Here is a 25,350-nt window from a genome sequence, read left to right as displayed (position 1 = left end):
GATGGTAAAATGCAGCTATCCATAAAACACTTCCAAATGTTAATTATATTGTTAGAAATGAGCGAGCATAATTGTCCATACGGTCCGTGCCGGAACAAGTATAATTATCTAATTATTCATTTGAAAAAAGTAAGTAATCCTTGTTATGCATAATGGTAACAAGTAAATAATAATTTGAGAAGCTTAGTATAAATTAATGTTAATAGCTTATAAAAGGATATCAAACTAATGAGTATAGAAATTAATATTTATTTATATATATAGGTATTTTATTGCATGTCAGGTTTAATATAACGAGGTTAAAAGTGAATAGCTATTACAGGCATTCAAGGCATGTGCCCACCATGTCATTAGGCTACACTCGTATCACTTTCAATTAGTTCACGTGCTTCATCGGAGCAGTACAAGTACTGTAAATATTTCAAATACGTATGCATTTCAACATTTAAAGTTCAAACTGTAAACTTCTTTAATCGTTAAATAATTATATGATATAATTTTTAATATAGGTAGTTTTTTATCACTAAGTATATTGTGAATACTTATTGTTAGAAAACTGTTAGTAGACTGTTCTAACGATGCAGGGTGTACCATAGTAAAGGATCTATCTCCGATTTATCATGTTTTATAGCTTTGAAAAGCATCCAAATGTCCTTACTTTTATGAAAATGGTCTGCAATGTATTTGCAATAAATATGGCGGATCTTCGTGGTAATCGGTTTGTAAGAATCACATTTTGGTAATTCTGATTTTAATTTATGGAAGGATTTAATTCTTGAGTTACTATGTTTCTCATATGAAGATCATTCATATTTCATACCATTACTTTTTTATACTTTTCATATATTTAAAGATTAGTGATTCTCTTATGTAACTTCATACTTTTAAAGATTAATAGTGAAATTGAATCTTTTTCTTAAACATGTTAGAATGTTACTATAGAAGCAACCCATAGAATTACGTAAAAACAGCTAAAAAAACAGCTGAAAAAAGTCTGTTATTTCAAGGATTAAATCCTAACAATTTTTTACTCATTTATACCAATTTAAAGTTCCTTTACAGCTGAATGTATGGATGTTAACTCACTCTCTTAATAATCATTTTCCTGCTAGTATAACAGTTATTTCTAATCAAATATAATATAAACCACTATCATCGAATCGCAAGTCTTTAGAACCAAGCAAAAATTTAAGTGAACGTTCCTGATGTTAGCTTAAGGCGTAAAGTCCTTTTGATTCGTCAACGATCGTACCTATTGGCAGGAACAGCATTTGCCAGTCTGGTATTTCGAGACAGTAGTCGTTCGAATGCCATTGAAATAGTAGTAAATATCAGTAAGAACTGGCCACGAATAACGCAGGAAGGCAGGAGCGGCAATGATACCGTCGGAACAATTTCTTTTAATTATTGATCAGATCGACGGTTTCGTCGTGCAAATACAGCCCCGCGTTACTGCGCTAGACTATCACCGGAAGCAAAACGTGTTCGTGGTCAGAGTCCGACGCGATTATCGTTCCGGAGTACTTTTATTAACGCGTAACAGTATCGCGGGAGGCAAAGCACCCGACTCCGGCACATAAAGCGTACCTTTTCGATCGGTACTCCCCCCGTTGAGCGTGCCATTTGGCTTTTCACTGTTCAAGTAGAGTCAAGGGGAAGCTAAAGCCGGCCAAGCTCGGGAGAAGCTTTACCGTGGAGCCGTATAATACCTACGCGAACGACGCTATGCAAATAAATACGGTAGAAACGAGAATGCAGGAAAGTAAAGCGGAGAATAAATTGAAACGGCGCTGCGGACGCGTCCGGCGGAGGGTATCAAATTATGAATGATACGCATTTACACGGCGCGCGCGAGGGTTGGGCAGCTGGGTTCGCGAAACTACGTGAAATTAAAGATACTATCAGGCATGTCTGTGTAACGAGACAAATTTGATCGGAAGGACAAAAGGCAAATATTGGACACGCGCAGCTACGGAGAACTAACGATACAATTTTAGAGATAACTGTGGTTACTTGTGGGAAAGTCGTAGAGGGCACATCGTAGGAAACGATGTTTGGGTACAATTGCAGAATACGGAATTTGGGTAACAATTATTTACCATTTTGTAAATTAATAATTGATTTTTATCAATATAGTAGAACAGCTTGTAACGCGATTAAACCTTTGATCTACGATTTAATTTCGCAGTTGTCCTTGTTAGAACTATTTATCCTTAATAATGCACTAGTAAAACAAAAAAATCTATGCTGTCTCTATGCCTAGATTTATTATAAATCATACAAATTGCTAACAAGAGAAAGAATGTCTCATTTGAACTCAAAAGAACTGAATGACATCTATATTTGTTGAACCATATTAGAAATCTTCGCAAGGGGTTAAAATATTCCGTGTTACAGAGGTTCATGTTTATGAATTTCGCGCGGAATTTGGATTTTTAGATAATGGTCCATATACTTGTATTAGAATGGTCCTATGCTTGCGTCAGTTTCTTATGGAAAATGTAATTTTCATAATTATTTTTCTTGTAATTGAAATCTTACATAAATACTTATCTTAAACATATACTTACATTAGATTATAATAATAAGAGGGATACTTTGGAAGATAAAAGAAGCGAAAGCTAAGTGTTCACACTTATTGCAACTGACACTGAAGGATATCTCATAAAAGTAAGGAAAACGAATTTTATGATGGCGTAGCGTTTGGGAGAGTTGAAAATAAAAAATAGAGATTGGAAGAGAAAGATTTTAAATTCAGAAGAAAATTTAGAGAAACAAAGTTCTCATATTTCAAATTGATGAATGATGTATCATTTCGGTTAACATGAAACAATCAACCAAGTTTCATAAAAGAGTTAGGTAAACAATATATTTAAACTAATATATAATTAAAGTATAAAGGAGATTTGGCGTTTAATGATTTAGTTGTCCATTCTGTTACTTAATTTACATTTTTCGTGATTAATTTTCGACAACGACTATTTTTCGTGATCAAATCGACATTTCTTATAATCGGTTCTATATGAGTTTCACTGTAAATGAAATTAAGGGTACTGTCACGTGTATGCATACAATGAGACAAAGTTCGAAAGAACAAAAGGCAATTGGGCTACACGGAGTTACCAAGAACTAATGATACTATTCTAGAGCTAGCTTGTGTTTCGGGTATTTCAATGGATGCAGAAGGAGGTTGTGGTTATACGAACTGAATCCGGCAAGCGAACTTATTGTAAGTTACCTTATCGGTAGATTAGTATCCAATTAGTGAGTCATTTAATAGTTCAACTTGCGCTAATTACAGCTTCTCGGCTTTTCTAGTTAGACTAGAAACTACCTGGAATCTTATCAGCTAATGTTCATATTCTGCTGAGATTCTATTCTCTTTAGACAGAAGATGTTCCGTTTACAGGGTCGGCGGATAATTTATATTGTACTCTACGAAATAAAACATTAAAATATCAGTGTTATTTCACAATGTTCCTCTTATTTGATACGTTAATTTGAATCAGCATTACAATACTCAATTAGAATCTTTGAAAATGGAGTACTATAAAGGAAAATAAAGTATTTTTGATGATTAGAATCTACGGAAACAGTCAGAAAGTCGTATTATTTTTCATACGATCAAGAAACAAGTAACCTCGGCAACGAATAATACAGTTACAGTGCAGAAATCCGATAAACATACGATTATCGAATAGCAATCAAACATAACTGTTACATCCTACCCCACTAAGCACCTTGCATATTTGTAATAACTATTATTACGATTATTAGTAGTAGTAGTATTACTACTTTTATTATCGGTATCACTATTATTCCTATTACTATCACTTTTGTTAATTCAACCTCCAATGTTTGTTTATCATCACCCTTACCTAAAAACAATAATTGTGCATACTGAAATGTTCCATTAGGATTGTGACTGTGTCTAGTTGTAAACCTAACCACTCTGTGAACATTTTGTACACCTGACGACTTCGTGTAAACATAGCTGGCAGTCCGATGTCCAAATTTTTTGTCGCTTCAATTCCCAACGTGAATCATTAACCCCTTTAGGTAAGATTTGATCATGAAAAATTGTGAATGAAATAACCATATAATTTTTACTTCAAAAAAACATGTTCCACTTTATAATTCATATATATTGTTAATTTAAATTATACTATTTGGATAGAATTATAATTCATTGTTGAATATCAAAAATAGCTGATATTACCAGATTCAATGAACTAGAAATTTTAAACCAAATTAATTATTATAACAGGCAACAGTGACTTTACTCATATGACGAGTATAGCTCGTTATTGTGCTGTACGGCATGAAAGCCCAATGACGAGCTGTACTCGTCATTTTACCGGAAGGAATGAAAGCCCAAACTTTTTTCCCTTTCTACTACCAAATTCTCCCTTTCCTGAGTTTCCCAAATCTCGTCAACCGAGAAGAAGGGTAGATCTCTACTATCCTAACCACGTAACCGTCAACATTAAATTAACCATCTCTACCACGTTTTCCCAACTCGGACTCACCATCGCGTGACGGAATAAAACAGAAAGCCTAAGCAACTTCGGTTTCCTCTGGATACGGACAACATTCCACCCTCTTTTTCGGAAGTATTCTTCCCGTCTGTCATGGCAACATAACGATAATCTATAAAGCATAACTAGATCACGCATGCCAGACAAACGTTTGAGCAAAATTTTCTTAGAAATAAAACATTCCACGGAAAAAAACAGAAAACTAATGAAATGCCACGTTTTCTGAAAAAATCAATCGTTATTCGGGACGATCATCAAACTTGTCCATTCTGCGGAGAATCGCACGCGAACGATTTCCAAAACAACGGAATGTGGACATCGTCCCGTGAATTCTTTTCTAGGTGAATCGGAGGACGCGAGCGTGGAATTGGCTCGAAAATTCCTTTTTCGCCGGGCGCGCGCAATGGTTCCGCGTATGTACTACGTGCTTTCAATTCTGAAAGGCCGCGCCGTGGGACAGAGGGCGGCAGGAAAAATATGAATGTAAAACGAATGATCGGGCATTGGTGTTGCCTGAAATGATTCGATAACGATGACCGAGGCTGTAAATCAAACGGTGCCCGGCCAGTGATGCGTCCACTGTTTCGAGTATATCGTATCTCCAGGTACACCGGGCGTACCGCTATGTAATATAATCACCCAGGCCCAAATGTTTGAAACTGCGAGCTTAAAACGGTATACACATAGACCGGGTGGATGCCCGTGGCCGTAGGTACAGGGCTATATTGACCCTGACGCAAGCTTACCAAGTTTGCCAAAAGCGTCCCTTCCGCCGCGGCGGTCGCTTCTATTAATTCCATTCGCGGCGCCGAGTTCGTAGCCGACTTTGGCCCGTCGCTACGCGTCGGCCGCGTTCCGCGAATTTAACGGTTAATTTATCGATAGCATTGATCGCATCTGCTCGAGAACTCACCCGCAGACCGGAAAAACGTTTCACTAGAACACGCTACTAGCGTTCCTATGAAACGACCGGTGCAACGGATGAACAGACCGTGCCTGTTAACGCTAGATAACATCTCTTTTGGTCTGGACATTACAAAGCAACGATGGTACCGTAAATACGATTTTTGGTTCTTCGTTTGTTCTTGTTTCTTCCTTTTTTTCTTTCCTTTCTGTTTGCCCGTAGCTTCCTGTCTCACTGTTTTTAACTGTCTGCTTCGAAATTAACTAATTTCCATGCGAAACAACCCCACGGGTAGCTAACGTGTCGTTTGTGCCAGGAATCGTTGTTGCAAAAGTTCTCGCTATTCGGAAGATTTATTTGTTACAAATATCGTTTCCCAACGTTTTATCGCGTTGTACGTTTATGATTTACCAACGCTGGTGGCAATATATTTCTTTTTCTGGTAATATCTGTGTGGATATAAGCTAGGGAATGTATTTTATCTTTCTATCTATGCAGTCTTCCTGTGGGATGAATATGAGTTACGCGGCATATTAATTGTACAGTGGTTAACAGTCGCCTTGAAAAGTAAGTTGAGGTTTTCTGCGAGGAGAATAGATTTAGAAAAATTGACAAACGTTGGTTTATTTTAGATAGAATACATATCTACATAAAAAGGTAAAAGCAAGATTCTTCGCATAAGACTGCCAAATTTCTGAATTAATTTCCAGCGCAAGAGTTAATTAAAAATCGAACAGAACTTGCCGCTAGACCTAATATTTCCCTATGCGAGTATTACACGTCGCATACTGATCAGTTACTCTAAAAAGTGGGACAAATGTCAATATTACCTGAAAACTTACTTTTTTGATAAATCATAAAATAAAATGTCAATACTAACAACTGGGAATTTCACATCGTTCTTTTCCATTAATTATAACTTCTTAAATAATTTGGAACACATTTATTCTAACGGATGAGAGAAATGACTTTTAAGATTCGAGTAATCTGTAAATACTTCCATTTCTTCGGTCATAAATAAGATTAAATAAAAAAAAGAAATCGATCAGGTATATGTATTGGACTATAATAAATCAAATTAAAGATTAAAACCTAAAAACTTTTTTAAAGCAATTTTTTTTCTTTTGTTGTCCCATTTTGTTCGAGAATCGACCATTGTGCGTCGAGTGCTCTATAATTCGCGAAATTTGCGACTTGCCTCCGATTTAAACAAACGATAAGCCGCTAGTGTTTGTCTCGCAATCACGCGGGGGTTCTATGTGCGGCATGGAAAAGAAGTTTGCAAATCGTCCCGTTTATCCGGAACTCGTAGAGCAGATTTGTTCACCTTCCCCATTCAAATCGTTCTCCTTTTGCCCGCGATACTGGTGCATACGCGATCGAGGGATAGCGAGATCATCCGCCGCTTGTTCTCTCGGCTATAAAACTTCTCTTTTTTTTACGCTCGGCATTTCCACGGTAAAACAGCGGGCCCCATTTTCTTTCCGACGTTCCTCCATCCCGACATTCAACTTTCGGAATTTCAAACAGCCGTCGCGGTCGTCTGGGAAATCGTCCGGAATTATCATCGCGCGATGAATATAATGGCGTCACCCTTACACCTTTTTCAAGTTAACCAAGGTGCCATTTCTTTGCGATTGAAGTCGTGTAATAAAATAAAATATGGATGGGTACTTTTAACCCTTTGCACTCGAGAGGTGATTATCAGACATTTGATTCGACACAGCAAAATTATGAAATTAAAAGTTTAGTATTGAATGTTGAATAAAGTATCAGCATATGAAACATGGAAATAAGACGGTTCGCTCACTGAATTTATACTTTTTATAATTTTATCATATTATCATTATATTTTATAATTCATAAAATGGTTTTTTGTGTAAGTTCTAAATAGTACTGTCAATATTTTCTCAGGAAATAATGAACGTCTGTAATGAAAAGTATTGTCGAGTGCAATGGGTTAAAAAGCTCTTAAATTTTTCTTGTCTTTCACTTTTTCCTTTCAATAATGAGCTGATTTTGAAGTGTGACACGATGGTAGTTTGAACAATCAACGTACAGGGTGTTATCAATGTATAGTATGACTGCATAAAAAATAATTTTATATGCAAAAAGAAATTTGATGTATATAGCGTAGATGAGAGTATGGCACTAAAAAAGTGTAGGACTTATGAAGATTGAATTAAAACTAGGAATAAATTTTTATATTTGATGCTTAGGTTTTAAAAAGTTAAGTGATATTAGAATTAGTAACGTATTTGTATAACACTGTACGCGAAATTTTCGAAGTTATTTTACATGAATTTGAAACTCTCGGTTTATCAGTGTAACGTATTAATTTCACATTTGGAGATTTAAGGGAATGAAATGTATAAATAATATTCAAAAATTCAAATTTGGGTGAATAATATGGTAAATATACACTAAAGACATGAAACTATTGTTCGATTATTCAAAAAGAATTTTTTCATGCATTGAATATCTAAGTATTTTAAATTTAGTACTATTTTTGGAAATATCGCAGGCATTAAAATAAATTTGTATTTGTGAAAATACCCGACTCAGATACATTTACTGATAGGTTAAGTATGCTTTTCCTGTAATCTTCTGGTATAATTAGAGCAATGGCTTTATCAAAGAAATGCCGTTTAAGATTAGTCTATCACTTCTCAATTATTTCAAACAATGACACATATGATGAATATTATCCCAGTACTTTAAAGATCGATTCAAAACGTTCAAAACACGAAAGTATATAATCTTCAGTATCACAAGAAAAATACGATAAACCGAGCATAAAGAGGTTACTGATCACGTTCAATATAAAATATCATATAAAATAACAATATAAAAGCATTAAATAATTTAGTAAATGTTTCGGTCGATTTTGATTGATGTAGGTACATAAATATGTACCCTAATTGTCTACTTTTAAACCTTTAATTACTAAAATCTAAATGAACGAAAAACAATTTCTTTAAAAGCGACAGAATAAATTGTACAGTAAACGTCCATAAATCTAGTGTTAAACGAAACAACGTTCGTATTTGAAAATCCGTTCAACGAAGATGTATCGCACTCCAAGAATTCCAAAAGACACGCAGCATCTCAATATATACCGAATACAAAATAATGCATTAAGTATGATTATGAGGCGAATTACGCGTGTGTTATGTTAATACACAATAACGCGTTAAATAATGTATAAATAAATAAAATACACCAACAATACCGAAAACTGCGGAATGAAAATTATGCGGTCACTTTCTCCGCAAACATCGTCTACAGATTTTATTGAGCCAATAAAACAGACACACGCGAGAATTTTTACCTACCTCACGGTTTCCTTTATCGCCGACGCCGATCGATCGTATCGCCCTCAGTTTTTCTCTGATTAGCACATCGGAGCTGTCCAAACATCGTTCTCAGAATTTGATCAAACAATGTTTAGTGCGCTCGTCGTCTATCCGGCGTATTGACGCTCGGCTCGTGTATTGCGCATCGCTGATTCAGAGGGATTCGAAAGAAGGCAAAGCGAAAACGTTTCCGCGTTTCATCCCTACCGCTGCGGTCTTCGTCGGTAAAATAACCGTTCATCTGCGCGGTCCGATATTTCGCTGTGGTTTTTAACCAGTTAGCTACTTTTGACGAGTATACTCGTCACAGTGAAATGGTAAGATTTTATGCTATGTTACCAAGGAATGGTAAGATTTTGTGTTATGGCGAGTATACTCGTCACGCGTAAAAAGTAGTGACAATTTGCTGTTTAAACTGCAATTTTAGTGAAAACTGAAATACATTTGTGAATTTCAAGATGTTTTGAATATTTGGAGATCCAGACGAAATAAAACAAACAAATATAAATAATTATTATGAAAAAACTGTATATAGTGTGAACAAAGTAGTTGTTCTATGTAGAATCAGGATATTGGTGTTCGACTTGTGAACCCTCGTTATGTATTGTGCCTAGCTTTATCCAATATCATTCCATAACAGGAGGTTAAGCTAACTAATCACTTTTCTAAGTAATCCAGTTTTCATGAATCTTTTCCTCTCATATGTAAACTATGTATCTTTAAGTGAAGTAAATAAATAAATGTTAGTAAAAAAATTAAAAATCAAACAGTCATTTCATTAAAACTTAATTCTCTATTATAATAGCCACACATACTCTGTGTTTGACGAGTATATTCGTCATTGCTACCTTTTCCGATATATTTTAGGTACATACTTCTCAAAAAGATCGCGACAGCTAATTGGTTAATACGTTGATCGCTACGAGAATTTAGAGCGCTTCGTATAATATTACTTACCGTATCATAACAAAGGCAAATGGTGTTAGAATTAATTATTAATTCGTTAATTGTGGAATTTAATTTCAAAAATCTCTTATTGTGCGCGCAATAAAGTCAAATAATGAAGTGTATACTCGTCAAATGCAGGCCAAATGTACATATAATATATTTTAACGATAAACTAAAGCGAAACGAAGAAGAATTACATGTTTCTGTAAAATATAAATAATCCATCGTTGAAGAAGTTAATATTATTTCAAACTTTAAGATGACGTGTATAATCGTCAAACGCATTTAACTGGTTAATATCGTGTTATCATGCATCGACACGGACCTTGCAAAGCGAGACGCTTGTTCTCCAGCTCGAGCGACGGCATGGGCAATGATTGTAACTCGCGTTATTTGTGACCACGGTATTAAGTGGATTCGGAACCTGACGCCCGATAATGGGGCCTGTTGATTATCTCGATGCCTGACGTTGGTATAGTTGTCTAATCGTCGCGAAGCAACTCAGACGATCGCGGACGCGATTTCGAAGACGACGAGGCCACCGACGCCACGTCAAAGTTCCGTGTGCTCCCATCCGCCAATACTCTCTACGCGGCAACCAGCCATGTCAGATGCTAAAGAAAGAACGCCAAAGGTAAGCATTTAAACCGCAGTGCCCTGTTTATTCGGTTTGCCCTCGACTGGGGAACGGCGAGCGCAACGTGGACACGGGAAATTCGTTCGTCGGCAAACAATGGACTGTCAGGTGTCGGGCGTATGGACGCACGTCCACTGGGACGTTTGATACGCGTGATGCGAATATCGCGTGGACGGTTACACTTCCGGCCACGAAAAGTCTGCTATTTCGGGGACTGAACGAGAGCACTTGTATTTCTCGATGGAAAATTGTGTCCAGGCTACATACGTACATGTTCTTTGAGACTGTTTTCAAACGATGCGTGTGTGATGGATACCGAATATAAATCTGGGAGATTACTTTATGGCTAAGCTGAGGATTGTGCTGGTCTGATTGGTCAGTCTTTATCTCTTTTCATGTTAGTTTTGATACTATGATCTACTGGGAAGTTCTGTCTGATAATGTCATGTCAAGTTTTCAAAAATGAGTCATTCTACAGAAATTAGGTTATGGCAGCACCTTTCCTACTCTGCCGATAAAGGGTTACTGATATTTAATATGTTGAATGCTGCGCGATTTTAAGGTGCAGAGTATGTGAAATAAAAAAAGTACAATATTAAATTATTTAATTGAATTGCGTTATTATTATCACAGGTTTGTCTTGCTAAATGTTACCGCATTAGGTAGCGTTATTTACAATATAAGAATGTTTTCAAATAATCATCGTTTAATTGAGAGAATTACAGTAACTGAATTTCGTCGGGGGTCACAGGTGACCCCAATGGCATTCAATATGTTAAGAGCCTTTCTTGCTCTTGCTCAGTTCTTTACCTTTTTGTACATGTAACATCCGTAAACACCCTACACACGTCCTCGCGTTTAAGGCTCCCCATACACGTTGAAACTTACGGTGATGGGATCGCTTTAAGTGATAGGTTTAAGTCAAAAAATAAAAAGGGCTTAAACCTATCATTTTTTTTGCGATGGCTGCACTGTCGGATGTTTCAACATGTAGTTGGGCCTTAACACGTTAAGCGTCATGTAAGTCGCCAATGACCGATGCTTTTGAATTACTTGCAAACAATCGTAACGTGCAAGGTAACCGATGTCGAATGAGAATATTTAGTAACGTAACTATATATGTTGATAATAATGTAATGCAAGGATTGTAACGCCAAATGGTGAATAATTGTTCCTTCCTTTTTTTTGTTACAAAGGATAACTCTACGGAAAAATGGCCAAGATTTTCGTGGTGCTTAACGTGTTAAGGCAGGTGTCTACCGATGAACCTTTATTGATGAGTTCACTAGTAGATTTCCGACGAAACACTCTCCCCCTCTTTTCTTCTTTTCTAATATTTTCGAACATCTTCCTCCTTTCCATAACATTACAGTCATTAGTAATTCAAAGTCATTAGTAATGATGGGAATTATATTGTTAAGCAAATATTAATGAAAATGTACATTAGTTTTCGGTAAACCTAATAACAATAATTTGCTATTTGTTAATACAGTTACACGTAACTAATGAAAATTATAAACAAAACGTCAGTTCATTTCAGAATTTTATATACACTAGTATTTAACCTGCGACCTCTGTTAATCGGGTCACTATTTTCCGCGATATTAATCGTCCAGAATTCCACTTAAAATTCCACTTTTGGACGCTTAATACTAAAATTACCAGACGGGTCAAAATGACTCATTCTTAAGTTAATCTTTTTGTAATTATTAAAAACATAACAGACGTTTCTTTGAGGAATTGTTAAAGAAATTGATTCAGTAACATGAGAACTGAATTGTAAATCAATTAAAGTCTAAATAAATGCATTCTTGGAGTTTATATTAAGAAATTACAAAAAGTCAATTTAACTGTTCGGTAATTTTAGTGTTAAACATCTTAGAATGTAGAGAATCAATTTTACAAACATGTTCCGAAATATGTCTTCTCGAGTCTCTGTTTATTTAGATTGTTGGTTGCCTAGTTAAATAATTCACTCTCATTTTGAATTTTTTGGAAATCTCGACTGCTTGCGATACTTCTCGTGTGTAATTTGCGGTCAAAATACTAAGACATTCGCGATCACTGAATTGCATTCACATCTTTTCAAATTCTATTCTTGGTTGTCGCTGCCGTAAATTCATCTTTTTGCAAGTACTTCATGTTATTAATTCCAAACAATAAATCATTACAAGAATAATACTTCAAAACAAATTTTCTAATTTGTATCCCTGATCTAACGACAGAGATTTGTGGCAATTACCTAAACACTAGAACTACTAAGCGTTTAATATAATTAATATGTAATCCTTACAAAAATTGTAGCAATAGATTTTTTTCGGTTTCTTTATATATCCAGTGTAGCATTCAAGTGAAACTATTTATTTTGAAAATCATTTGGGATGTTTAACACTTTCAAGATATCAGTAATTGTGAAAGAAGAAAACTGAAACTCGTCATTTTGATCGGTGCGGTAGTTCCAATGTTAACACTTAGCCAACCGAATGGGATCTCCCACTTTTCACTTAGCAACGTATTATCTTTTTTTCTATTTATCTCTTCTTTTGTTGTTTAGTAAGCCTTGAAGTGGGATTATTTTCAATTCATCAAATACGGTTCTGGTTTGTACAATACAAAGTTTTTAACCAAATTAATTGAATGAGTTCAGTTGAATGAGTTTATTCAAACGAAAGCGACGCGATGGAAGTACAGTTGTTTGAGAAAAGAAGGTATTTTTATTTAAAAGATGAATAATAGACAGAAAACCGAAAGAGACATATTTTATTGTTAAGCGTGTGTCTCGTACGCGTATCGTACGTTCGTAGTTCGCGATACTATCATCGCGATACGTGTAATCATCATGTGAAAGCGGCCTAATACTCAGCTGACCAGAAACACCGACGTGTCAGATAGACACTGGAGCAATCATTGATTAGTAGATATGAGAGTTTTCATTATTAGATTGCGTGTCTCCCCATAAATTGAAATTATTAAGAGTATGGCTAGAAAAATGGACTTACAACAGGGAATGGTTTTTGATAACACTGGAACTATCACATTCGTCAAAATGATGGGTTTTAGTTTTCTTTTTTCGCAATTACTGGCATCTCAGGAATGTTAATTATCCGAAGTGAATTTAGAAATACATGGTTCTACGTGAATGCTATAATGAATGCATGAAGAAATCGAAAAAATCAGTTACTACAATTTTTGTAGGGAGTACATATTAATCATGTTAAACGTTCGGTGTTTTTATTGTTAACAAATATAGACAACGCTATACTTTGGATTTTATATGTGCTTAGTATTGTCCGCGTTTTGTACTATTTGGCAATTTCGAATTTCGCATAAATATTGTACATAAGTATTCACGGTTTGTTCATTATGTATACTTTGAGCTTAATTTCTCCATAGAAGATATTATTAAACAATAAATATAATGTAGAAAAGTGTATAAATATTTTGTGAATATAACTTTTATTTATTGGATATAATTGAATTGATAGAAAATAATTCATTACCAATTTGACCAGAATTAAGCAGATTATTTGTTCTTTGAGAGGACCTAGGAATTTAATACTTAATCAAAACTTAGGTGTTCTGTGAGAGGTGAAAAACTAATTATTATACAATATATAAACTACAGTGTTTTTTTTATTATCGTGGTTTTTGTTCATCAGTTCAAGTTGATTTTTTTTAATTTATAAATGAGTTTACAAGTTCTTTTTAGTTTATTTTCTTTATCAATTTTAGATGAGTTACACGATTAGCTAATATATTCATATTAACACGTTTGTATATTTATACTATAAAAATGACTAAAAATATACAGTTAATTAATGATTAAATAATTGTTTATTAAAACGTGAATTCATATTACTTCAACTCATATGCAAATTGTCAACTAACACTAAAATTGACGTGCTTGGTAACGCAAATATAGAACGACAACTACCTTTTCCTCAATTTGTTCTTTCATCGTTACATTAAGTAGAGAATAATGATCACATTATCGCGTACAAATTTTGTCATCAGTGTGAACATAGCTTTATATTTCGGATGATATTATCTAGTGGAATGAGATTGGCAAAATTGTCAGACGTCATTCGTTTAATGCATAGCCTACTGTGATTTTCAGGATATTACCAAATTATCAGACGTAAAGTTAAATTCAGTTTCATTGATTATTATCCAAGAATATTACGTCTGCTCAATGGATAAGATACCTGTCTGAATAATGTGTTACACGTGTAACATATTATAACTTGTAGTATAATTTCATTATTGCGTTATCATTTTCCTTTTTTGATACATTCGACTATCACATTACAAAGATGTCTACAACAGTTTATTTAATTTTGTATATATATATATATATAAATAAAATATATATATATATATAATAAAATTATATATATATAAATAAATATATATATATATAAAATAATAATATATATAAAATAAATATATATATATTTATATATAAATGATATTTACAGCACTTATCAATGTTGACTGTAATTATTTTATTTAAAGAATAAAGTTGCTAATAATATGATGTGGTATCATTTAGCAATATGTATATGTTTGTTTTATAAAAGTAATATATACTATACATAAATACAACGAATAAAATATAAACGAGTAACTTTATTTTTATAAAAATTGTAATATTTTAATATCATACTTTTCTATCTCATAAAATAGATCACAAAGTTGTTTTTGTGTAGCAAATGTTTAAAGCTTTCACGGTGTTAAATTGTTGGTTAATGTGGTCGAACTGTTTGTAGTTTTTGTAATTTGCAAAGTTCTATATTTTTTTTAATCTCCATTCTTATTGCTTGTATCATTTTTATGATATTTGATTTGTTATTGAAATAAATTTTCCACTGAGTATTATTACTGTCAGCTATATTGTTACATCGTTATATCCACAATGCGAATGTATCGAAAAGAAGATTCATATCAATGTGTTAAGAACTTGATTATTTTCAATATCTTACTACTCTTGTCAGTAACAGTTTTCCATATGTAAAGATAGAATCGTTCGCTGATACATGATTTCTATATAATTTTACAATCCTCTACAATGTAATGATATACAAATCAAAGAAAGAACAAGAAAGAATTTTGTAACTCTCTAGATCAGAAGACCTTCACACTTTAACTGCCAAGTAAACACTCATCAAAACTCCTGTAAAATCGATACAGTTTCCTTAATACATCAGAAGCTTAAAAGTTAAAATTCTTCATATCGATTGCTCTACTATCTTTCTTATATCTCACACACTTAACAATATTCGATTTGTTCGATACGTTACCAAGAAAATCAATGTTCAAGTTTATGTTAAAAGTGGTGTCACCTAAATTCGAATGATGTGGCTGCCAAAGAGTTAAAATGTTAAGAGTTTAAACTGATCCTCTGCTCATTTATAGTACTTCAACCAATTGTACAACAAAATCCATAGCGACAATTTTCTCTTCTTGAAACTATAATGAAGGGATACAGACGCTAGTAGTAAAGCATATCAATGACGAGTAGTTCGTATGCTACTAAATGGCATGCTGCGTCAAATGTATACATTTGCTAGAGACATAACATGTTTGTGTTTACTACTCGTACGCTGTAGGAAATCAAACGTGTTAAGATTTGCTTTGTTTGATACTGTTCTCTACCCTCGCCTCATATCACATGTCATTAACACGTCAAAAATCAAATGCCATGCGATTTCCTCACATTTTATGTATAAATATTGTTGTAAAATGTTCGAGTCTTCCAGGCTTCAACGCTTAATCTAAAAGGCTAAGTCTTGAAGCCTGGGAGTTCAATAAAGCTTAAGTCTTCGATGCTTCAAGGCTTCACCTTAAAGGCTAAGTCTTGAAGGCTTGGAATTCAATAAGCGCTGAGTTTGAGAATTCAATCAGAATGTCTGAATCTTCGAAACTTCAAGACTCAGTTTGCAACGCAACAGTTTAAAAAGCTTTGAAAGCCCAAACTGAGCCTTGAGAATCTTCAGCACTAGAGTTTTTATTCCTGAAAGCAGTCAAAGACTCAAGCCGTCTGTTGCCATATTAACACAGCATTGGAAATTCCAAACTTAAAGTTCAATCTTCAAAACATTTCAAATTTCTTAGACTTAATGTAGGAACAGATAGCTCAAAGACTCTAAGAACTCAAAGACGATTAAAGACTCCAGCGTTGAAGACATCAGCTTTCAGAACTGAAGGCTTGAGTTTTAAGCGTTCCAGCTCTAAAGGTTCAAGTCGTGGCTGCAGCTTCTAAAGTTCGGGGCTCAAAGTTCATGGTTACAACACTATGCATAAACGTGCTAGTAGATGTCACTTGCTAGCTCCTGGCACGCTTTTATGCGAGTTATTAGCATGTGTATCCGTCATATCTTAGCGGCGAATGACTGCGATTCGGGGCTTGCGTTCCCGCGAAAATGGAGGACTCGGCCAAGAAAACCGCGATGGCGCCGACGACGGTCGACGCACGTTACAATCGCGCTCGCGTGCGACGATGCACCGTCACGGAACAATGGCAACAATGTTCCACGGAAAAGAACAGCGTTCGGTGGGATCTTATCTAGCCGCGCGGCTTATAGCGCAAGCAGATTAAACCGCCGATGCTTGTACCGTTAGACTTTCGAGATAAATTGGCTCGATCCGAGAGCAATTCCCTTAATCTCGTTACGTAAATATCTTGGCCGGTCCTCCAGTCGCGCGTTGTCCGCATTACGTTTCAGTACTACATCGCATGAACCTGCAGTAACGCTACTTCCTCTTCGATTTTAATGATGTTTGAATTATGCTTTAGAAATCAACGTTTCGAACAACTGTCTTCCTGGCGAGTAATCAGCGGTCGGGATTAATTCCCGAGATATTTCATTAGAAACTGCAGGTGCTTGTACCGAATCCTATCTATATGTACATAATTATATGACACAGGCACGAGCTAGCAAGTTTATCCTTCCGTTCGTTGCTTGACGATTTGTTTATATTCATTAGTTATTGAATTCTATAATCGAATATGATTTATGGTTATCTATCATAGTCGTAATATTTGCCAGATATAGAAGTAGTACAATACACATTATAATGTGTATTGTGTTTGAAGGGGTTAAACTACTAAATACTGTGTCCACAAAAACTGAATTATACATCGAAGACTTAATCCTCAGACTATCGAACCTTTTGTTGTTTCACTTTGGAACATAATTAAATTAAGATGACTAATTAAATACTATAACTAAATATAATTAAATAACCAGACGTAAATTGTAACAGAACTCTTCAATGATAAAGTAAACACACCTCTAAATCAAATAACTGAATTGTTTTGTGAAATATACCTCAAATTATTATTTGTATGAAAAATTATGCTAACCGAGAGGTTTGTTTAGCCAACCGAAATTCTGAATTACGCTGTGAGATGTATTATTTTGTTGGTAGATTAAAGGTTAAATAGTAGAGAATAATTAAATTACTCATTAGCAGCTTTTGAATTTAGATATTGAAACTCGAAGTCGCCATTACGACGACATTTGACTGCAAAGGGTTAATTTATATTTGAAAAAAATTCATAACACTAAGATTTGTAATATTCAGATAATAATTTTTGTCACAAGTGTGATACGATATTACAAGTCAAAGAGTTCAACCCTTTCGTCCCGAATAGTACACATATCTACAACGAACATTTTCAATTACCGGAAAGCTGGAAAATGCCTGGATAAAGGGAAATTGTACCACAGGGATCTTAGCTTACGTCTGACACCTTAACTGCTAGTCCCTCGTCAGTTCATGTGTTTTAGTTGATTAATACGCAACCGTATTTTTTTCACAAAATTCGTACTAAAAAATAATACATATTCAGGGACGAACGGGTTAATTTTCTTTATGCAAGATACAAAATGTTGAATATCATTAAGGGGATCGAACTTAATTTGTATTAAACCAGTTACATACGTGTATTATTTATGTGTTTATCATTTTTATTCGATAATTGAGTGGTAAGAAAACATGGCATTAGATTCTAATTACTCACTACTTACTTAGATAAAAGAAAACTTTTTTATAAATGAGCGACAAGTAGTTTTTAACAAAATTCATATTAACTCGTTCGCTACCAGCCGTCCTATATATGCGACACATCGGTTTGTTATCAGAGCCCGTCGTCATACGTGTACCCATAATTATGAAATTTTTTGTTTTAATTTAGTTTAAAATAATGCGATATAAAATAACTGATAAACTCATTTTTTCTAAATTTCTAGTTAGACCACTTTCATAATTATGGACAGATATATGTGACAGACGTTTTTGGTTAATTTATAGAAACACGTTGAAACGCATTGTATCGCAATTGGTGTCGTATAATTCCGAAAAAAATTCTGGGCGGTGGTGGACGTTTTTCTCAGGATACCCTGTAGCGAACGAGTTAAAGAAAAAATGCACATTCAGGGACGAAAGAGGTCAAATTCGTAGAAATCAGAGGCGTTCCTGCGACTTCATTGCACTGTTCTCCGAAGGGATTGCCTCTGCCCTGAGTTCTTCGGGCCGATCCGTGTCCCGTAGCCAGATTCCCATCCCGTGATTTTCGGGGCTTTCTTACCTTTCACAGGCCACCGTGATAATTCATACGATGCGAATATGACGTGGACCGTGTTATTGGCAGGCGAAAAGGGTTTCACTCGGGGTCGGCGGTGCCATGGTGGAGCTGCCGCAGGATCCGAAACGGGGTAGCTGGGCCAACCCTATTGAGTTTGTTCTATCCTGCATCGGGTATGCTGTTGGCATCGGGAATGTTTGGCGTTTCCCTTACCTTGTATATCGTAATGGCGGCGGTACGTATGTGTTCACGGGCCTGCAGTCGGCGTGTATGTACTTACACGACGCGGTGTGTACATACATCCGCGTAAACGGGGCCCACGAGAAAAAAACGTCCGGTCGAGTTCGCTAAACATACAGTAACGGGCCGGCAAACGAACTACCGGATTACGCGGAATGATTTATTCCCGTCCGTTGCGCGGGGCTGGGGGCGTTGGGGTGTTTTCATGAGAACAGATGGAAAAAAAAGAGGACCGAGTCGGGCAGCCGGAACGGGAAGGAGCGACGGAGAACGGGCACAACGTACGCGAGCGCACGTGAAACCGCGTGCACGGCCGACGTGACGAAATGGTTAATTCGAATAATTAAGCGTAGTTTGGCAGCTTGTGACCAAGCGCGTTCGGGAAATTTAATAAATCTTTCCTGGCCCGCGCGTGCGGTTATGCCTGTTGATACGGCCGGCCCGTCCGGCTGGGTTTATTTGCGAAATGTCGAAAGGGTGGCCAGTGCTCTGAACACTTGGCTTTTAATTATTCTATTTTGTTTCGTACGTTGCCCGTTTTATTTTTCTTTTGTCTTTTGTCTTTATTCGTTTACGCAATGCTCTATTGTTTCGCTGGATGGTCGGTAATGAAAGATTGAGGATGGGAGAGCGATGTTTTAACTTTCTCATCTGCGGTCTATGTGTCATTGCGTTAATCAGACAAAGATTTTGATAAATTTCAATTAATCCGCGTTAGAAGTGCGAAATGCTAAACGAATTTACTTTGCGCCAGTAAATGTATGTATATATTGCGCCTGGATGTCCGTTAACTCTTGAGTGCTGAATACTCCCAACAGAAACGTTTTGTGTGGAGGGAATATTTTTTTGCTCATTTGAAGATCGACGAATTATGTTGATTTATGCAATTAAGTATGTTGTAATTAAATTGTAATTGTAATTCCTCAGTCTCGTCAAATTAAATGACGTTATGAAACGTGTATATTAATCACGTATACTTATAATTGTCACCACGACATATGCGAGATTGAAAAGATCGATAAACGGATGTATGCGCCTATAATTCACAGCGATGAATTTTGCATATATATTATATGCGTCCATAGCACTCAAAGGGTTTAAAGCACGTTCATCGAAGTCAAGAGTACTCTCCTGTCTTTTCAGGGTTTTAGTTTTATTTTGGTATTTGGGGTATTTAATATTAATTTAAAGGATATACGGCAATGACACTTAATATGGAACATCTGATTTCAAAAGCTTTCTGAAACGAGAGATATGCAATTTTTTCAATATATATTCGTACACTGATCGATAACAGTGCAAAAATTGAAATGCCTTCTGATCTGAAAGAACAGATTCTAATATGGAACACTTATATGATTTGTAAATGAAACTTATTTTTATCACGAGAAATTAATATTTATGGAATTAAAAAGGATAAATAAACGAATTTTCCACTTTTTTAACTTATATTCATTTTTTTTTATACTTTGGATGTATGAATAACATTTCGGAACCACTGCATTGGAAATACTTTGTTTTATTATTATCATTTGTGTAATTGCCATCATAAAATAAAAATATAACATAATAATATGTAACATTAACAAAGAAGGCGCAGCCAATATGGGATATATTTCATATTCAAAATCCACGTAAACTGATAGAAAAATAATAACTATTCTAAAAAGAAAATAAATTTGCAGCAAATTGCTTTTGAATAGTGATAAACAAATGTGTTCAATGATAAATCATGAGAAAATAAAATTCGTTAGTCTTTCTGCATTAAGAAATTTGACTGTTTAACTCGTATTTCAGAAAATTGAACTTATTGCCAAATACAATAATGCTTCGCATTCAATGACAAATTGTTAATTAATATTAAACTATTAATATGATTGTTTTCTATCACTAATGAAGTATTTTGCACGGTAACTGATATATCAAGTTATTTATCTTCCGAAATATTGTGGTGTTCCACATTAGGAGCTGTTTTATATTAAGCGGCGTTATCCTAATAATTATTTAAGACGTCGGTAATCTTAAATGTAAATAACAGGAAGCCGCTGTAGATAACGTAGAAGTTTAATTGGCACTTGTATTGAGTCGATACTAGGAGCATTCGAAATTTTAGTTGATAAGAATAATCGGGTTTGGAATCTTATCAGTAAATTTTTTTCTCAACTGGTTAAAGAGAAACGAATGCTGAATGTTTTTTAAATTTTGATTGGTGTTTAAGAATAATAGATACGTACGATAGATTTAAAGAAGGGATTGACAACAGGAAAACAGAAACTACACATCATCTGAATAGCCTTAAATTACGTTATTGTTTTCTACAGTACAGCGTAGCATAGAATTGATACTGAATATTATTACAAGTGCAATATCAAAGTTTTGAGTTAATTATACAAATACCTTAACAGTCATTAAAATGCTACAGAAAAACCGATTATGAATAGATTGCCAATTTGTATGTAAATTTCAGGTTTTATACGTTATTTAATTAAAATCAGGGCGAAGAAACATTAATTTCATTGGTTAAGGGATTCTTTATTGTAAAAATAAAGTAGAAATGTTAAAGACGTTGGTCGATGCATACGTTATTTTATAGTTCATGAATTTACGAATAGCATAAATGGATAAATTTCTTGATTACAAAGTAAAAATTTGTTTGTCTGAAATAAACTACAACTTTCATAAACGTTTTCTAATTGACATTTACTTCTTGCAAAATAAATTCGCCGAAACATTTAAAACTACTGAAATTAACAGATATTTGTTCCTTTTTTCTCTTAGTTATTTTGTTTCACTTTTTTAAAAAATTTGTGATGCTTATATAATATATATATTAAAGTCGTATACAAATCAGTTATGACTTAACATTATGACTCATTTGTGCATGGACAACACTGACGTTACGTTCAAAGTATTCCATTTAAGTAAAAAATTGTTACACTAAGAATTTATTTTTTCGGCAACATATGCATAAAAATACATTGATAGAAATGTTTGTAGGCGCGAGAAAAAAATCATGATACTAAAGGTTAACACTAGAACTACCATACTTGTCAAAATGACGGGTTCCACTTTTCTTATTTCGCAACCATTGATATTTGAAAATTATTAAATATACAAAAGGATCTTAAAAATAAATGTTTGTAGAGGAATACTATAACAAACATTTGAAGGAACCAGGAAAAAATGTATTATTGTAATTTTGATAAGGATAACATGTAAATAAATGCTCGGTAGTTCTAGTGTTAATAAACCCGTGTTTATTTTATGCTTAACCTTTGTTTCTAGGCGCTTTCTTACTACCTTTCATTGCAATATTGATAGTAATGGGCTTGCCAATATTTTTTCTGGAACTTGCAATTGGACAGTATTCAGGTCTCGGTCCTACCGAAGCTTTCACACGCATGGCGCCGGCGTTTCAAGGTACGGGCTACTGCACCCTCGTCGTTATTTTGTGGGTGCTAGTCTATTACATGGTGATCGTGGCGTGGACTATCTTCTACATTTTCGCCTCGTTCATGCCGAAACTTAGCTGGGCCTACTGTGACAACGATTTCAATACGAACAGTAAGTACAACATACGTAGACAGATTGTTTCCATTTTTTTAAAATTATTTGATTTTCTTGAAGAATTGTAATTGTCTTGGATATATACTAAAACTGCAGAGTAAAAGTCGTGCTCATTGTTATCTGTAAAAATAATGGAAACGTTTAAAACTAAATAAATAGAAAAAATAATGAATACCTTTAATTAGGTATATATTGTATAATAAATAATTTTGAATTTTTATACTGTTAATCCATCGTTCTCGAAAGCTTTCTCTTCATATGTTCATAATTTTGCTATAAAATTGGAATGATAAAATTTTCGAGTGTATTAAATGAAAATAAATCACGAATCAAAGGATATAACTATGTCGAAGAAAAGAATATTTTGTTTGTATAAACAATATTTTTACTACACAACCCGTAGTAAAACAATGAACTCAAATCAAATCTTTCTAGAACATTTTTTTGCGAGCATTAACTTCACGTACATTTGGAATATTCTAGATACATTTAACACAACATCATTACTACGAGCTGATCATTAGTCAAATCGATTAACTCCACTTTTTGAATTGTTTAAGATTTTGTCGTTAAAACGCTTCATTGGCTTCTGATTTTTCACATTTAGATAAATTTTCTTCGATATCACGAAATAACAAAAATTCTATTATCAACGCAAAACTTGCAGTAATAAAAAAAATTACTTCAAAGTTACACTATTTTATACGTTTTACATATTCTTTAGATGAAAGGAACACCTGTAATAATGAAGTAAAATACGTTCTATAATGATTATTTAATTTTCTATTTAAAGGAAAATTTAGAAAGTCAATGTGTAGTTATTGCATCACTTTTCTCTACTTTTTGTTTTGTGGAGTGCACCGATTTGGCTAATGAGTAGTTCATATAAAAATCAATATTAAAGAAAATCAATTTAATCTAGAATATTCCAATACTTTTAACATTTATTCAAAACACACACACACACACACACGCACAATCCCGTTAATCTATTGCACACATGTTCATTGTTCACCAATACATCAATATCTGCAGGTATTTTATTTCAATATTCCACCTCTGATTACATTATATCAATTTCGATACTGAATACAAAATTTTATAATTTTCCTACGTTAAATTACATGTCAATGGTGAGTCACCTCTCAACTGCAAAAGGTTAAAAGTCACGATTGATACTCAACCATTCACAATGAACGCAGAAATTATACTAATGAACAGCAACATGATCACACTTCTCCACATTTTTGACATAACGCGAGAGAAACGCGATTGCGTACTTCCACACTAAAACGGTTAGTAATGCCCAATAACGCGTGTCTCCTGTCCACTCGTCTGGTTATGTGAGGTAGCATTATATTACCGTATTATATACACGATTTATCGATAACCATACAATTCTAAGTGCTCGTGGAACTGTTTTACACGATTTAATCGTGGAGGGTCCTCCGAAATTTAATATGTTCGCTGCCAGCGCTTATTTCGGTGACTGTCTCCTCAATTAAAATATTCTCTTCAATCTAATGAATCTTCTAAACTAAATATTAGAAGAATGAAACTGAAACGAGTCATTGAGTTTCTAAATATAATATCATAGTTTTTAATTTTCAATAACAATATCTATTGGATTAATTTCATTTTCATTATGTAAAATATAGGATTACGGCCGTCGCAAATATATGACACTGGTAGCAAACGTGTTAATTTCTCTACTCATAGAACAAACAAGTACAGCATGAAGAATATACAGGGTGTCATGTGACTGGTGATAGAATGGGATAGAGGCTGATTCTATGTAAGAAAATAAGTCGAAAATATAGAATGAAATTTTGTCACATGTGGCTTTGTTTTCGAGAAAATCCAGTTTGAATATGTTTCGTTATTTTTTTACTATATATTTTAAGTTGTGTCAACCTTATTGGGTCATTGGAAGCTACTTTAACACGTTGACTGATCGCGCGATTTCATAGAGGAAAATATACAGAATAGAAAAAATATGATATTAAATCATTTGATTGAATTACATTATTATTATTGTACGTTCGTCTAACTGAATGTCACCACATTAGGTTGGATTATTTATAATATAGAACTATTTTCAAGTAATCATCGAATCGAATGAACTATAGTGATTGGATTTGGTTGGGTATCACTGGAAATCCCCATGGCATTCAACGTGTTAAATTATGCAGATGATTAATTATGTATATGATTGCATTGTGTATTCCATAGTTGTGTATGGCTGGTTAAATTAAGTGTACTATTTTGATTTCTGTTAGAAACTTCAAAGTATTAGAGCATAAGTGAACTATTCGGGTTACTTCTTTAGAGTTTTCTTTTACTTGATAGTTTCTTCTTTCCCTTTGGTATTTAATACACGATATGATTATGTGTTCAATTGAGTTCGCTATGTTGTATCGGTTGCACATTGTGGTTTGTTTTCGATTTTAATAAGGTAGGAGTGTGAGAGGTTCGTGTGTATAATCTTTAATTTTGTTAATATTAGTTGACGTCTTCTTTTGAACAAAAAGGCTGAGTTTAATTCATAAATACTATTTCTGGTGTTATGG

The 25,350-nt window shown here is 34.3% G+C and overlaps 1 protein-coding gene across 4 annotated transcripts in view; it reads left to right on the top strand.

Moving 5' to 3' along the window:
* The first annotated feature begins 10,231 nt into the window (after positions 1-10,231).
* The window catches only part of LOC116425636 (sodium- and chloride-dependent glycine transporter 2), a 64,363-nt gene continuing 49,244 nt past the window's right edge, over positions 10,232-25,350 (top strand). For 2 of the 4 annotated variants that reach the window (XM_031973615.2, XM_076373121.1), the window contains exons 1-3: positions 10,238-10,380; positions 19,040-19,208; positions 22,499-22,777. In XM_031973615.2, coding sequence (XP_031829475.2) covers positions 10,351-10,380; positions 19,040-19,208; positions 22,499-22,777 — 478 coding nt within the window. In that variant the 5' untranslated portion in view covers positions 10,238-10,350. Of the gene's footprint in view, positions 10,381-18,985; positions 19,209-22,498; positions 22,778-25,350 lie in introns of all 4 variants that reach the window. The other 2 variants (XM_031973616.2, XM_031973617.2) reach the window with 2 other exon arrangements.

This window comes from Nomia melanderi, chromosome 13 (genome assembly GCF_051020985.1).
Source record: "Nomia melanderi isolate GNS246 chromosome 13, iyNomMela1, whole genome shotgun sequence".
Taxonomy (NCBI): domain Eukaryota; kingdom Metazoa; phylum Arthropoda; class Insecta; order Hymenoptera; family Halictidae; genus Nomia; species Nomia melanderi.
Note: the sequence above shows the minus strand (reverse complement) of the source record. Positions and strands in the feature narration are given on the sequence as shown.